Source organism: Phaenicophaeus curvirostris, chromosome 1 (assembly GCF_032191515.1).
Source record: "Phaenicophaeus curvirostris isolate KB17595 chromosome 1, BPBGC_Pcur_1.0, whole genome shotgun sequence".
Lineage (NCBI taxonomy): Eukaryota > Metazoa > Chordata > Aves > Cuculiformes > Cuculidae > Phaenicophaeus > Phaenicophaeus curvirostris.
This window is the reverse complement of record NC_091392.1, coordinates 128,526,564-128,543,836: the sequence shown is the minus strand read 5'-3', so window position 1 is coordinate 128,543,836 and position 17,273 is coordinate 128,526,564. Positions and strand designations below refer to the sequence as shown.

General features: G+C 38.4%; 1 protein-coding gene across 2 annotated transcripts in view; it reads left to right on the top strand.

The window, feature by feature from the left end:
• The window catches only part of CDKL5 (cyclin dependent kinase like 5), an 82,642-nt gene extending 66,161 nt beyond the window's left edge, over nt 1-16,481 (top strand). The window contains exons 14-17 of one of the 2 annotated variants that reach the window (XM_069874397.1): nt 3,005-3,107; nt 6,583-6,705; nt 7,847-7,966; nt 9,241-16,481. In XM_069874397.1, the coding sequence (XP_069730498.1) occupies nt 3,005-3,107; nt 6,583-6,705; nt 7,847-7,966; nt 9,241-9,627 (733 nt within the window). In that variant the 3' untranslated portion in view covers nt 9,628-16,481. The remainder of the gene's footprint in view (nt 1-3,004; nt 3,108-6,582; nt 6,706-7,846; nt 7,967-9,240) is intronic. The other variant, XM_069874407.1, reaches the window with a different exon arrangement.
• Nucleotides 16,482-17,273: the final 792 nt, after the last annotated feature.

The following is a 17,273-nucleotide window of genomic DNA, read 5'->3' as shown; positions in this document are numbered from 1 at the left end:
TTTCCTGATAATCCTAATTTTATTCCTGTACTATCCATTGTCTGAAAATCATCTTTTGGGACGCCTAAAATATCCTAGTATTTCATCTCATCGATCAAAATGTTCTGCTCTATTTTTACTCAGTACAAAATCCTGGTGTTCAAACTTCCTGCTATAATGCTATATATGTTCCCTCTCTTCACATAATGAGTACGCGTTTTGAAGCAGTCGTTTTTCAAGGTCAATGCTTTTTCAGACAACTGTACTGCAATATGAGTCATAGGAGTTAATGACATATACCAGTCGGTGTAAAGCCACTGGCTTTTGGGTAAGCAGCAACCGAAAATGAGACGGGTTTGAAGCCCCTTATTTTTCTCATCTGGATGGTCACTGTAGTCATAATGAAGAAATGATGGTGCAAAATTTCATTTCTCTCCTCTCTGCTCATCTGCTGTAGGGAGCAGTTTTTTCATCGAGGTTCACTGGGCCAAAGAAAAGAATTACACTTGAGTGAATCCCCTGTCTAAAAGTGTGGCAAAAATTGTTCCAATCTTTATCCTGAAGATTAAGTTCTCCTTTAAAAATACATGTCCATTTTGGAATAGACTTTGGAACAGAAAAGCCATAGCAAGACGTTGGAAAGTGTTAAAGACAATGCAGAATAATGATACTGGGACTTCTCTAGGATCTGAGACCAGTTCCTCAGTGGGCGATGTAGTCACCGGGTTGGTAATTTGCACTGGGGCCGTGGTCTGGGGAATGTTTGCAGATGTGGATTCACAATAGCTCCTCTGGGGAAAGGCTCAGAAGATTCTCTTCTCAGCCCATTCACGTGACTTCCAGAGTACAAGCAGTGTATCTGGAGTGCATGCTTTCCTCCAGGTTTTCTAACAAATTAGGTAAACATCATCTACTAAGTAATTAAGTAGGGGTTTTGTTTGTGTTAAGCCAGGCTTGTGAGTTGACTGAATCTGTAAAATTATCACTAGTCTTTACTCTTGGACTTTCTCCTTTGTGGTTTATGTGAATAATACAAGACTGCCTTATTGCTGTTACACAAGAGTACCAAATACAGAGACATGACAGAAACAGGAATCCTTAGCAGTGCAGTATATTTATAATATGTGGTAAAAATCTAATGGTTGTACTAAACTGAAGATTTTTCTCCTATAGCTACTTTCAGCTTTGTAATTTTCACATTAAATCTGTGTTGTTGAGAATCTGAATGTGTTTTTTGGATCCAGACATGAATTTAAAAAAATCTAAATTAGGAGGATTTCCACCATAGTCTGTGCCTATGAATCTTTCCTCTAAGCACACTCTCCTACTCAACAATTACACTTTATTGCAGCATTTCAACACTGCATGCATTTGTATTTAGAACCAGGTAGCATTTTTAGCCTGAGGTGTTTTTGTGTAGAAATTGAGGAGTTGATCAAACCACCTATCAGAGTGGAGATACTCTTATCAATAAGGAGGATGACTCCACTGATTCCTACCCCAATTATGTTTTGTACATTTGCTTGGAAAAAAAAGTCAGCTTGGCATGTAGTAGCAGCTGAATCACCAGCTGATAGCATAGCATTTAAAGCCAGAATTAGAACCCAAAGATAACTACAGCAGACAGCTAAGTGTTGCTACATTACAGTTACTCCAAGAAAAGCAGCTCCTGTTTGTCATCCTACATCTGTGGCTTTGCCTCCGGTTTTCCATCAAGACAATGGAATAATTTCATTTTTGTTTTCATACAACTTAAGATTGAAAAACCACCCAGTATAATTTTCTGAATGTTAGTTGCCATTAAACACCATACATTCTCTGGGATCTAGGCCCGATAGTGTACCTGATGAATGTGTATCTTCCTGAAGAGTATGAGGGCCCTGATTTGATATGTCAAAGCTGGGAAATCCACTCCTTCACTGAGGAATTTGTTCCAGTAGTTAATGGTTATCATTGTTAAAATCAATGCCTTATTTTTAATATTACTTCTGGGTTCATTGTCCACCTACTTGTTCTTACTGTCTTTGCCCTTACTTGCAAGATTGTTTGAGTATTCTGGAGGTTATTCCTGGATAAGTGCACGCTGGTATCAAGGAAAGTTGGGGCTGGTTTGGCTGTGTTTTTTAACACACTAAACAGATTGAAATCTCTGACTCTGTTAATGCAGACCATCCTTTCTATCTTGTTTCTGTGACGCTTTCTTGTACTATTTCTGATTTTCAAACTATTTTAATAGGCACTAGAACTGCATTCAGTTGTGTCAAATGAATGTCCTTTGTGAACCCTCTGTTTACCCCATACCAATACTTTACATACACAGTTTATTCTGTATACTTAAAGTAACGTGTTATTTATCAGCTGTAGTTAATTCAGCTGTGTAGACAAGTTAAAAGGTGGAAATTCAATCTTCAGGCAAGTTACCTGTTCCACTTTTGAGTCATCATCTTTATGTATCTCACTCACACATAACAAACTAACTAAAGTTTTTAAGCTGTAATGGACAACAGTAGATCCCCTGCTTCCCTGGTGATAAATTTGGAACCGTGTCAGCAAAGGTCAGGAAGTTTGAATGAAATTGGTTCTCTGGTGAACCTTGCAACTCCTGGATCTCCAGCAAGCAATGGATAAACTGGACCTGTGCTTTTGTACCTCATCACCACTTGTATGTTCTCTCATATACAGTTTTAATTTTTCTGAAAGACCTTGTGTGTGATATTTTAGTTTGAATATTAAATTCTGGCTCAAAAAAAAAAAAAAGGCATGCACACTTTCCTTTTCCCTAAATAACTCTTCACTGGTTTGAGCTAATCATTTTACTCTAACGCTGTGTTCCTCATGTCCCATTTAATAAGACTAGTTATCTGGTATTTGTGTAGTAACCCTTGAACCAACGAATGCTAAAATATTATGAATCCTTTTGCTTTAGCCAATAATTTGCATTCTTTGGCATAAGATCTCATTATAACACAGAATTTACATAATATCAAAATAAAATCTCTCTTACAATAACTTATTTCATGTTTAGGAAAAGTCCTGAAAACCTTAACAGTCACTCAGAACAGCTCAAGGAGAAAGAAAAGCAAGGTTTTTTCAGGGCAATAAAGAAGAAAAAGAAGAAATCTCAAACCGTAAGTATAGAGTATTTCTAAAAGAAAATATGTGTATCTGTTTTGAACTGTACAGTTTTGTTATGTGAGTTTAATATGGTACCTTTGCATTATTTGTGATCATGCCCACATATATCTACTTGTTCTTTTAAATTCACTCTTCACTCACATAATCAAATTCTTTCCCTGTTCAGAGTCTATTTATTTGCCTTTTCAAATATTTCTACACGTACAAGTCCTGTGCACCTTTGTTTTCATGTGGATTCTTTGAGAGCTAGTTTTCATGCAAGTTTTAAGCTGACATTGCAGCAAATTCTTTTGCAGGATATGGTGGTACCGTTCCAAGAGTAGCACATACATTACTGTGTGTCCTCAGAGCTTGAATGATTTCAGACATCCATTAGGAGGAGATCTAACTGTTACAAATGAGAATTTCCATTTTTTTTCATGTCAGTGTCTTGGTAGCAGCCTCCATCTTCTTGCTGCATATGTGGCAGGAATAAGGATGATATGTCTTAACCACTCTTTATGTTTTACTGGGGGAATGGTTTGTAGCTGTTGTTATTTGGTAAAAGCCTTCGGTGTCTTTTATACATGTTTACATTTTCTTGTAGTTTTGGGGAGGAAGAATATTCTTTCATCAGTGAGCAGTGGTATATTAACATTTTACAAAGTTTTTTGTTGAAAATCGCCCTAAGAGCTCAAGTAGTCTAAGCATCTTCTCATCTCATTCTCGAATCACGGTTCTGGAAACAGCAGTAACTAAATCAAAATATCTGCTGTCGTAGAGTGCGGTGGCATGACTCTGAGTGTCGGTGGAGGGTTGATCTGTTGAAAATTGGGGGAGAGGGGTGATTATCAGACTTTTTTTTTTTTTCTAGTTTCTTTGAACTGTGTGGAACGTGTGCATGGGTGTAACTAGCACTCAAAAATGTGCCTTACCTTTCTGCTGGGCAGGTTTTAGAGCAGTAGCATCTACCTGTCCTTCTGAATTCAAACTGTTTATCAGTTCAAATATGACCATTTACATTAGAGAACTAAACAAAATTACTAGATTATAACTCTGGGATGATTTGATACTGAAAGGTGGATGAAAGGGTAGCACATTTAAGGCCGTTGGTTCCAGTGATGCAGTTTTAAAAAAAAAAAAGTGTTACATCTGCACTGTTGTGTTCTAGTCTACTCTGATTCCAGGCATTCAGACATGGTGACAAGGAACCACTCATCCTATAATGATATTTCAGCTACTTCCAGATTGAACTATGTGAAGGAAATATGGATTGGATTGTGTTGCATCTCAAAATGCAGCACTTTCCAAAACATCTAAATTGCAAATACCTTGATCATTAATGTCACTGATTACAAGAAGGGACAGATTTATACGTAATCTGTACTGCCATTTTTTTTTACTCTTAAGAAGAGGGATACAGAGAGGTTTTAGTGGAAACTATGTTGGCTAGTTAGAGGCAGTATCTCACCAGAAGATGAACAAATTAGTGAAATAAGATAGTGATAAAACTCTAGAAACTGGCTGACATCAACTTAATTGCTGGACCCAACCAGACACAGGCAAACCTCTATTCATTTCTTTTTACAGTTGTTTAACGGGACAGCATCTAGGGATAGGCTGTGCCCACCAATGTGTGTGCAGGTGTGGTTCAGATGCTCTTCTTTGTTCTTCATCTGCTGTTTGAGTACACCTGCCTAACAAACATTGAGGTGTTCATTAGGATCTTCTGGCACAAACAACAATTATTACCTTCAGTTCAGCATCAAGTTTGACTTAAGTAGTAAAAGCTGTTAACAGCACTAGAATGTTAGCTTTTCAACTACATGAATAATATTTCCTGTGAATTCATATTAAAAATCTAATTGTGACTACCCAGGTTTTCTTCTGAGGTTTATAATTCTTACAGAATTCTAGAAGCATGAAATTCTGCTTACTTACTCTGACACAGACTTTCTGCAGCAAATAACAAAGTAGACCTGAGAACTGTCACAACACTAAGTAGCACATCATAGCTACCTCCTGTTTCCTCCTGATATCCTCTGGCAAGTCTCATTTTGCTAGTGGCAACCGTAAGGCTCGTAAAAGAAATCTGATGTTGGATCAATAATATCTTTTTACTAATATCATTCTCAAAATCTCTAATAGCCCGGAACTGATCTGAATTCCTGACACTTCCTCCTGCAGAGTTGTTCCCGTTAATCATTCTCCAGAGGGTTCTCCAAGTGCAGTTCCTTATGGGATAATAATCGTTACTGCCTGCTATGGGAATTCTCTGTAATATTGGTTTTGCAGAGCTGTTTTTATCTATTCTCCTTTTCTTCTTGTTTGGAGTCTTTTAATAATGTAGAGAAAGGTTTTGAGGATTGCTGGAGTCACAGTTTTTTCTGTCATCTGCCACCAATTTGATATCCACAAAGGTTGTGCACAGTGTCTGTCAATAGGCATGATTTTCAGAGGATCCTGAGTTTTGCAGGTTGTGGCACATATTGCAAGCTATGAGCCTGAAGAAAGTAATTGCTTTGGAAAAAACAGTTGCAGGTGAGCATTTCTCCTAGAATGCTTTAATCCCTTTTTCATTTACTGACTTCGAACAGGACATTCTGACCATAAAGTTCTTAAATGAGCTATGCTAATTAGTTTAATCTGTCTATCACTAACTTGGACAGAATCTAGAAGTTGAGAAAGCTGTTTGAAAACTCTCACTTCTTTTAGTGCACCAATCGTTCTCTCTAGTCATATAATCATTATATTGTACTATGAAGTTCTCTTTCGGTAGGCAGAATAATGCTAGACACAGCATATGTGCCCTCTGCAGTCCCACTTATAATTTTAATTCTTGATAGTTCTGCTCATTGTTTGTGCATCCATCGGTATGTTTTTGGTTGTATTACAGAAATTAAAATAAAACAGCCAGGGCATTTGCAGTTATACGGGATGCTGCTGAAGGCATATTTTTGTCACAACTGAAGTAATTAGTCTTGAAGAACTGGCTCTATTTACAAGTTAAAAATAGAATACTTCCAATTCTTCTGGAGGTAGCTATCAACTGCTCATTCTGGAAACCAATCCAAGCTATTAATGTATCTGTGATATTTTATTTATATGAAAAAAAGAAATGTCATAATACCTTAGGTCATTATCATAGGTAACAAATGATTGCCAGAATTACAGAATTTGATCCAAAGCTCAGTAAAGTCAACATCAAGCCCTATCAGTTGTTTCCAAAAGGCTTTGAAATGCACTCTGCATTCCTAATGAACATGGAAATAAGAATAGGTATACTCATCTCTTTTTACATGCTTTTTATGCCTTGAGTTCCTTGAATTTCTTTGTTTGTTCAATCACGATTGTATTTTCCCAAAGCAAGTTATAGGATTCATACTATATATTGTCAGAATTTTTTAAAAAGGAAACATAATGCTATAGTCAGGACAGATCTCTTGAGTTGAAATACTATGCATTTAGTTTTTGTGTCTTATATTGCAGACAGACTCAACCAACGGGGAGAATCCAAGCATCAAGAAATCCCTCTTTCCTCTTTTTAATTCAAAGAATAATTTAAAGCATAGTTCTTCTTTGAAAAAGCTTCCTGTAGTCACTCTACCCATGGTATTAATTTTTAAGTACTGTAGCACTGTAAAACGCTCCAGTAAACTTGTTTTACTGACTACAGCAGCATGTGTTTTATTTTCATGGGTTCACTTCCTCTTCATGCCAGTTAAGTATCTTGGGCCAGTTCAATAAATTTAAGTGAAATTGTCAGTTCTGTTAAAATAGATAGTGTCTAAAAATTTTTTTTAGTATCTGATATACTGAAAATATAACACAGTTCCGGAGAGGATGAGCCCTGGGGCTGAGACTAAGGGAGGAAAATGGTTGTGAAATTTTATATGTTTAAAATTAAACTCACTCATTCTGTTTCAGTCAGGAAAAAATTAACCTGGTTTGCTTTATAGCTATCTTGGAAATAAATTTTTTATGCAAACTGGCCATTTATATAGAAATTTAATTAGTCAGATATTGCTGACAGAATATCTGAAAACTAAATTCTAGCTTGTGCCTCTCCTGTATTTTTGTTTGTCCTGATTGTTCGTGATAAAAGACAGCTTGCATTAAAAATGAGTTAAACTTTAACTGTCCTTTTTTGCTTAGGATTCTTGAAATGAGATAAAACTAGATCTAAAGATTTACATTATTCTTCTGCCATATATTTTGTTGGATTTTCAGCTTTTTTGAAAACCAAGTGGCTGTGGGGTAGAGGGAGTATCTTAATTTTTACTTTCGTTTGGGATATTTGTGGAGGAGAAACATTGGGAAAGGAAAAAGTCTTGGTTTTGTGATGGGAAAATCAGCCAAACACCAGTTGAGAGAGATTTTTGTTTGCTTCACTCAGGAAAAAATTTATAGAACTGATCCATGGTCTTAACTGCAGTATGGAATGCTTTTTAAATGAAGACGAGGCTCAACAATTTTTTTTGTTATTATTATTTTTTGAAGCCTTGTTTTAATGCTCTCTTTTTACAGCAAATAACACTAACAGCATGCGAATGCTTTAAGGGCTAAGGGTAAGCAAATCTGCATGATAACCACAGCCTCTTGCTCTTACTGTGGGCAAAAATATTGAAAGGTCACTGTAATTCTGCTACAGTAACGGGCTTTCCTTGCATTCTGTAATTAACGGGCGGGGGAAATGATTTACAGCTATTCTTAAGATTATATTAGGAAACCAGCATTAAATATTTTGTTGCAGATGCCTAGTAGTGATGGTCAGGACCTCTTGGCATTACAGAAAGCCATTCATTCTTCTAATCACCAGAGCAGCAGGCAGAAGGATTGGCATCCTGAGAAGATGACAGAAATACAACCTCATGTAAGTGGCATCATGCATTCCCTGTGTTTTAAAATCACTGAGGTATCTTGACAGCTTTTTATCTGGTGAATAGAAAAACTGCATTTGGCATTGTTCCCCAGCCTCCCCATTCCCCACTCACTGAATGTAAAAAAAAACACGTGCCTGCAGTCCTGCTTAGTTCTTTGAAAATCTTGACATAAGTGACAAGGAGAAGAGAGACTAAATGTCCCTGCTTCAGTCTCAGAGCCTTTCAAAATTTTGTATTAGGAGCAAGTAAGGTTTCATTGCTTGTCTATAGTAGCTATGCAGCGCTGTAGAAAAGCCCTCAAGTTAGCTCTGCAAGGAATAGTGCACCCTGAGAGCGTTACTTGTCAAAATCCTACTCAACACAGTTTGATACTTGATGGGGTCACCAGAGCATCGTGACCACATTACGTCATGGCTGTGTTGAACTGGCACAGACTGCAGTTTAAGCAGGCTACGCTTTCAGAGCACAGCACTGCACTAACGCAACTTTGGGCAGCAGGATTTGGGAGGGAGCTTCAGGGCCACGCTCTGTTGCCACTACATCATTGAAAGTTGAAGAAGGAGGTTCATTGCAGCTGCAGTGTTTGAAGAAGCAAGTTGCTCTGTGAGCTGTGGAATTCAGTGAGACTCTTTTCATACCCCTTCGTGTGCATAGGCTTCCTCAGGTTCTTGCTATCCATTTCAATAACCCCATGTTTCCATTTTCCTTCAACCTGTTCACCAGTTGAAGAAACTGTGAGGGATTACAGCAGCTTATCGCCCACCTAGCTGCCAGCAAACAAAATATCTAACTGCTGTATTCTGCCAGTCCTTATTTCAGTGCAGATGGTTACTCAAGACTCTCTCTAATCCTCAACTGATATTCACAAAAAAAGTTAGGAACTTTGTATTTCTGATACCTGTGCCTGATAAAATGTGGCTGATGTTCTAAAATTAGTAGCGGGAGTAGTGACAGATGGACAGTTAATAGAATTATCTATGCCTCCCATTTTCATAGGAAACAAAATAATTAATGGGACCCTTTATTTTTTTCTAATGTAGAAAAGGTTTCATCTTTTCAAGTGTCTAATAGATTGAATTGTAATGAGAAGACATTTTTTCAGGTGTGTAGTCATAGCTTGGAATGGAACATTCCAAATCAATAGAAACTCAAAGTGAAGAAGTTCTGTGAAGTTCAAGATGTTCAATTTAGGGTATGACTATCAGTTTTATTAACTGATATGATGGAGCGCAGAAGGTGAAATGCTTTTCCCCATGTCTTTCAGAGCCAGCCGTTAAAATCTCTCCGAAAACTCTTACACCTCTCCACTCCAAATCATCCGGTCCCTGCTGAGCCTCGCTTCCAGCCTTTACCAAGTCAGCCAGCCAAAGCTTCTTTTCCTGAAGCACGGATTCACCCCATGAGTCAAAGCTCCAGCAGCAGCAGCAGCAATGTGCGGCAAGAGCCTCAGCCAAAAAGCAGGCCAACGCTGCAGATACCAAGCCAGCTGGAACCTACCTGGCACGTCTCCCCCGTGAATAGGAGCGCGAGTGATGGGCCCCCCTACTCCGATCAGCTGCCTTCCAAGAGCGGACAGAACGGGCACACGTATAACAGACCAAACCGATCGCGAATGCCAAATCTGAATGATTTAAAAGAGACAGCCTTGTAATTGCACTCTAGAAAATAGGCCAGTTCAGGTGGAGATCAGCGTAAGGGAGCGGTGGTGGTTGTGGTGATGGTAAGACCGCATTTTCAGCTTTATAAAGGTGTGCAATATGTACATGTGGAGCTACGCTGTTTGGCACCACAGTGAGAGTCAGGGATTATACAGTAAAACAAGTTGAATTATGAATTACCAGTCATCAGAAATGTTGCTGGATGCCAGGCAGAGTGTGCCGGTCAGGGAGAAAAATGCATTGCCGTTTTCTCTCATTTACATTCCAGCTTAGTGCACATCTCTGTCTGCAAGCTGGGAGACTTCTGGTATGTATTGGCACTTATAAGGGTGAAAACATCCATGTCTAGACCTATGCCCTTACTACTTTTTTTGCTGCCTAGTTAAAACAGTGGGGTTTATGTGATAAAAGTATATCCCTTTTAAGGGTTTAAAGTTAAATTCTATGTCTTACATTTGTTTTTTAAACTTCCATATTTGATAGGATTTGTAATATTTATTTATGATGACCTAATATCGTACTGTTATAATCATATCTTTTATGTTATAATGTAAAGTTATTTTGAGCTGTTTGAAACATTGTGAAGCAGTGCAACAGCTACAGTAGTTTCTATAAAAAACCTAACAGTAACATTTATATATTGCATCAGGAGTATTTTATTCTATATATAAATATATATATATAAATGTGAAATAACTGTCTGTTTTTTAAATATACTCATTTAAAAGAAAAGTATTGTTATGACACTATCTGCCATATTTTTATACATTTGTGATATAAAGTGCAGTATTATACTTCTAATAAAAGGAAGTTGAATGTGGATATAAAAGTGACTGTAACAGTATGAATCTCGCTCAGCTATGAGAGCCCAATATTATAGTCATTACTAGTAACAAACAAAAGACAACATTCAATTTCAATCTTTATTATGGGCTATTTTGTTGGAATTATTGGCTAAATGTAAGAGACTGCAGAACTGTACAGAAATCTAAACATGGTGTGTTCTCCTCTGTGTCCTTCGCTTTCCTAGTAATATTAATGGGATTTCTGGATCTGCATCAAGAGCACAGAGCCCCAGTACCAAATTTTTGTTTCCTCTGAAGAGATGAAGTGCCCCATGAATACAAGCTAAAGCAGGTGCTTTCTTCCACTTAATAACAGGGGTGAAAACCAAAGAAGCATAGCATGAATTACAAGTGAAATGCAGAACTTTGACACTTACGCATAGCATGGCGCTGCAAATCATGGTATAAGCTTTTATGCATACGTGTATTTTACATCTTGTTTAGCTATCTATTAACTAATAAGATAAACACTGTATTTAAATTTAAACTACTCTTGCACTTTTTATTATATTTCAGGATGTACTTAAAGCTACACATCTGATATTCGGATATTGAGGGAGAAGGTTGCCATGCAGCTTAATTTCTCCTTAGATCTTTCTATCCATATATTCCCATACACGGTTCAATTACCAGTCTCAGCAAAATACTAGATCTTAGGTTCCAGTCTCCTATACATCATTGTTAAAACTGCCTTTACATTGGTGAATGTTGAGTGTAGCATATACACAACCCGATTCCTCTGTTGCTACCGCTAAACTAAGTCAAAGGCGAGCCAGTAAGAGTCAAAAGAGTTAAGCCAGTTGAAACTTTGTGCAATAAGAGGAGGTCAGGCCTGTAGTGTCAGAACAATACAATCTTTCCTTTCTAAACACAGTAGTTCCAACTCCCTCATTACTCTGCAGCATAGTTTGTTTTCGAGATGCAGCCCTCATAAGACACTTGTACTTGCAAATACATTGTTTTTTTCTGAAAGGAGATCAACCTGAATGTAAATTTGATGATTTAGCCATAGATGTAGTTAGCAGAAGCAGCCAGGCAGCAAGAGCTGAACTACCTGCTTGGATAACAATGCAAACCGGACATGATGTTTAGTACTTCTCAAGTCATACCAAAGTTCTAACAGCAGTGAATTTGGCACCACTACTCTAAAAATCATTGTCAGAAAATACATTATGGAAGGATGTTGCATCAGCTTTGTCCCAGGCTAAAAGTCAAGTCTAGTAAATTAGAAAAATTACAAAATAATGATTTTTTCTTTGTCAGTTGCCTGCCAGAAATGTGCATGTGATTTTCTATAGATATATATGATACATGATATCTAGATATATATGATATATACTGTGTTGGTATATCATATATATAGCATATATTAATACAGTAGACATGAAAGGGTATTCAGTTTTTTATGGGTTCAGTGGGCATCCAGGAAAAGACATTGTGATACTTACTAGTCATTACTATCAGAGTTTAGCAACATATTTTAGCAGTCCCTTTTGGATTCACCAGCTGGTCACAGCTAGTTTAGTCCTGTTCTCTGCTTTGAAATGAGCTAACGCTACTGAAATCCATCATAAAAGCAGTGTCCAAGAGTGGGGCTCTAAGCAGTACTATTTGAATGGCTCCGAGGGAGCATTCAGACTAGACTTTTCTGTTCTTTGTGCATATGTATCGTTTTGCCTCTGAAAGGCTTTTAGCTTGCTGGTAAGAGCTTTGTGCTGGGGATGATGATACTGGGCTGTTCCAATTTCTAGCAAGCAAAAATGTTTCCAAAGGATTCTTTCTCTCAGTACCCATTATGTTAAATCAGAGTAATCTCTGACTGTACATAGAGCTGTTTAATGTAGCTAGCAAAGCTTCAAGGGTGAATCAAGGAATGTTCGAGTATTTGGTGGCCCATATTTACGGAAAGTTGTTTCTACTTCATACTGAATTTTCTTCTCATGTTGAACAAACCGTGGTAGATTTCAGTTGAATACTAAATATTGTTGAATGTATGTAGTATTTTCTTCCTACTGTTGGAATGAACTTCCAGCAGTTCAACCAGCTGGTGCTGGGATAAATTGTGTATTTTTAACCTGGTATAACTTCCCAATATTTAGAATATTGCTAATGTAATTTTGCCAAGACTTCCAAAGGAGTCTTACAGTGACTGATATTTGCTGGCTCAATAAAGGGGAAGAGAATTACAGAGCAAATGATTTTGTAAGTGTGAGCTTTCCTCTTCACTGATCTGTGAGTCTTGTGCTACATGTTCTGTAGATTTACTTAGTATTAAGTATTGTAGTTAACCTGAATTTTATTCTTTGGCAATCTGTTCTGCCTGATGGCATCATTAATGATGTGAATAGAAAAGAAACTAAGTTTCAGAGGTGAATTATAGTCCTTTTGCAGAACTCAAGCTGCCTAAACTTGTCTGTATGTTTTTACTATAGCTCTTGAGCTCTTGTTAACTGAAAAAGAAGCACTTTAAGCTCATCTTAACTGAAACTGTGTATGTGTTTAAGCTGTCCTTTTAAACTGCCATGTAAATGTATTAACCTAAAACAATATATTTTTTTTCAACAGGCCTGACCACAGCAAACAGTCCCTTAGAGCTATTTAAAACTTTTTGCCCATTTATCACAGCCCAAGATTCATTGCTCCTCTGAGAGGCTGCCAGCACAGAGCACTGGGCAGAGTTCTTGGCAGTATGTCAGCAATCTCAGATTTGGTCCCTTCTTCCTAAAATGCTCCCCATCCCACCAGACTTGGGACTGACCCCAAGCTTTGATTTCTGACACCAAGTCAGACCCACCTAAATGTGTGGTTTCTGACACCACTCTTGGTGTCAGAATACTTGCTCTTTTAGATCAATATTAAAGCAGGCTTCAAACTTCAGCTTCCAGATGTCTGAGACACTGTCGGGCTGTCCTTAGGTTTGTCGCCTTTCTCTCTAGTACATCTACTTGTTTCTGGAAGCAAAGCTGGAGTGATTCTTCAAGAAGCAGTGTCCTGTGATAGGCTTTTAGCCATTCTTTGTCATTGCAGTTAGGTCTCTTAACAGATGATTCTTACTAATATAAAAAGCCACTTACCAACTCATTTTTCTTTTTCCTTCAAAAGCTGCTGTCACTGTTAGATGAGTAAGCTCCTGTGTTCACCTAGATATGACTTCTTAACAATTCAGTCCCGTGGAACTTCCCATATGAGAAAGGGAACACAGATTGTATACCTCCGAAAGCACTATTTTGATCTATTTAGCTAAGGCAAACCCCAGCCACTCTTGAGGGGAACCATGCTCTAGAAGAGTTGGGTGGTTTTATTCCTGTTTCAGTTCTTTGTTGTCTTATAATGGTAGTGAGGCATGCTTCAAAAATATCTGCATCGAATTAATTCTCTGTGTTGAACACTGTCAGAGTAGAGCTGGGAGACTGTTTGAATCCCAATAACACAAATAGTTTGAAAAGGATAGACGTATATAATTTACTGCAAGTTGTGGGGAGGCAATGAATGTTTCTTTTTTCTATTCCAGCTAGCACACAGAATACATCTCTTAATGGGGTTATATCATAAACCATGCATCTGGGCTGTTGTTCTTGTCAGTAGACCCACCATTTGAAACAGGATAGCAATGTCACAGAAGATTGGAAAGGTGATGTGCCCTATTGAACCATTTTTAAATGACCTTCAAATCAGCACACCATTTAAGAACAGGTGCCTTTCCCTACACAGCCCTCACTAATGGTGTCGTGATGTTACCCATTCATTAACTGGGTTTGTAGTGAATGAGGAAAAAAAGCCATTTAACTTCTGGCCTTTGTTAAAAAGGGAGAGATTCGAGTACACCCTTTTAATATAACGCAGCTTGGAAGTTCTAGATGTTGGCGCCTTTTTCAAAGGGTGAAACAGCAGCAGTGCATCAATGCTCAGGCTCATCAGGCAAGTGGAGATGGTGCGCATTGCTTGGTTCAGATGCTGTACTGAAACAAGACGTTTCCATTCTGCAATCGTGAAGCAAATTTTATAGGAGATCCTCTTTCAATTGGAAGAGAAAAGCTGTGGCAGGTCATCTGTTCTCTGTGGGCTGTCTTAACAACTACAACATGAGACAGCATAGGTAAATCAGGTGGATTAGGTCTGAATTTTACTTGCTCCAAGTTCTACTCGGATGCTTATTTGTTACCGTGTGTATAGCCATTTTTTTGGTGCAAAAGTTGGCCTTTGAAAAATGAAGAGGAAGATGCATGACATATGTGAGAGGACCAGCCCTGCTATGTTTGGGTGCTTTCGTTCCCCCAAACCAGATTGTTTCTCAGGCTCCTTTAGAATGTATCTCAAAATATGCAGCTGGGCAAAAGTGACTTCCAAGACGTGGCCCAGCCATTCAAAAATTTGTGACTTTGGCTAAGAGTGACTCTACTTGTCTTCTCTGCAAGTCAATCTACCTCCTCTCTCTTGCAGAATGTGTTTGAGGTTTGTTTTGTTTGTTCCAAGCTTATTATTGACTCCAAATTTTGAAGAGACATATATAACGATTCTTCCTCTAGGTACTGTTAGCAACCAAGTAATAAAATCTTGATGGGCCTTCATCTGATTGATATACTTCTGAAACCTCCAAGCCATCTGAGCTCTCCCTCTAGGACCCCAATGCCATCCTTTGCACTGCTTTGCAGTCTTCCCTTGCCCTTCCCCTTGCGGTTCTCAAATATTGCAGTTGCCTTGTTCTTTGTTGTTTCTCTAGTGCAGATTATCAGGGAGTTAGAGGCCTTATCTACTACTCCACCCTGTTTGCTGTTTTATTCAAACAGCTATCCTTACACTTGCTCAGGATTTTCTTCATTTTAATTTTCCATTTCATCTGGGTGAGATACTTTACCTCGTTGTGCCCCCACCAAAACACGCTGCCTACCAGGCGCTTTGTACCACCAGGTCTCTGTTTTCACAGGGCATTGTTTCTCTGGATCCGTTCTGAGAAATGCAAGGTGGCATCTTAATTGTACAGGTGTAGAACTGCGTTGTGAAGTAACTGCTTTTGTAGAGCTTTCCGTTAGCAACGCTAAAGCATGTTCATAGCACAAGATGGAAGCCGCTATTCAAGTTTCCTGTAGGATATGAACTTCTTTGTGTAAACTCTTGATGTGTAAATCCAATGGCAGAGCTTTTAACTGTTTAGTAACAAGGCAGAACTTTTAAGTGTAGGTAACTGGTTTGACTTCTTCTTACTTTTTTTTTTTTTTTTGGCTAGTGCACACCTTAGACTCATACTACTGAAGGATCTATCTAATCAAAAGGAGTAAGACTTATATATTTGGTTTATATGGAACAATAAGCTAAAATCTTCCATGAAACCATGTTTCTGTTGGAAATTCTATGCAGGCATTTTAAAATCTGGTTAATCTGCTAAGGACTTCCAGGACTGCTTAGATCTCCACTGTGTAATGCTGAATTCTGAATTCATGTCATTTGGGAGAAGGAAGGAGGAAAAAGGTTTAGAGAAACATGATTTTTTTTCACAATCTGCCAGTACAGACTATTCCAAAATTAACAGGCTGGGGAGGTAGCTTTCAAAACTTCTGAATTTATGGATAAGATTACCCAATGTTTTTTAACAGCTACTAGAAATCTAAAGCGCACAAACTTTTAAATCTAACATGCTTTCTGTTGTGGAAGGGATGTGATGTGGTGTTAACCTTTTAAATCCTGGAATACAAATTGATTTTAAAATGTGTTGAATATTTAAGGATGACTTCATGCAAGTTAATAAACCATTTGTAAAGTGTTTGTATACAACCCTTTGTATTATGTTGTTGGTACACCTTACCAAATTTTTTTGGGGCATGTATTCCATTCTTAACTTCTGTACAATTTCTATTGTTGCTGTAAATATTCTAAAAGAGAAAAAAAAATATTCCTGTGGTAACCTAATTATCAGCATGGAAATGGTTAATTTTTACTGAGCACAATGTATTTTTGAATGGGCCTTCCAAAATAAGTCTTTAATAAAAATGCAGATTTTGCACTAGAACACTGGCTTTGCTCAAGAGCTGATCTTATTCCCAACACATCTACTCCAGAGCCCATCCTCGTATGTTCGCTGGGCTCAGATGAGCAGAACTGGCCAGAACCACCCCTGGACTCCTCTGCCTGACCGGTCACTGCCAGGTCCTGGCTAATTCCCCATCTGAGAAGCTGTCTTGTATCTGTCTGCCAGCCTGGTGTTTCTGGAGGAGCACAGCTCTGAAGCATCTTGTTGCCCAGCATTCCAATAGTCTCATTGCAGACATCAAGCGTTTCCTTCTTTCAGGGCAAGAATCTGTTCTTTCCTTGTTTGAACAGCATCAACCCACCAATCCCCTCAGCAAGCACTACCTGGAAATGAAACAGCCCTGAGGGTTTCCAGCCCTTAAACTGTCTTTGCTGCAGAAGGGGATCCATTTGAGTACTGGGGATCCATTTGAGTACTCTGTTGGCATTTCATCATTGCCACACATAAGCTGAGACTCTTGTAAGCAAACATTAAGGTGTCAGCAATACAGGTTTTGATGGGTTCCTCTTTAAACTGTCCTGGCCGTGACTTTTTTGTTATTGTGTGCAGCTTTAAAAAAATTTCAGTATTCCTCTGCTGGTCCTTCATTCTTTAAGGTAACTGGAAACAAACTGAGGCATAGGGACCGCTTTACCTTAGCCTTCCTTCTTTCCCTCTGCACTCCAGCAGCAGCCTTGCTGGAAGCCAGGACTTGCAGTCTGTTCAGATCCTCCTGAAAGAGCCTCCTGATGGGGTGTGCTGCTGCCTGGTGCCCTTGCTAAGCTGCAAT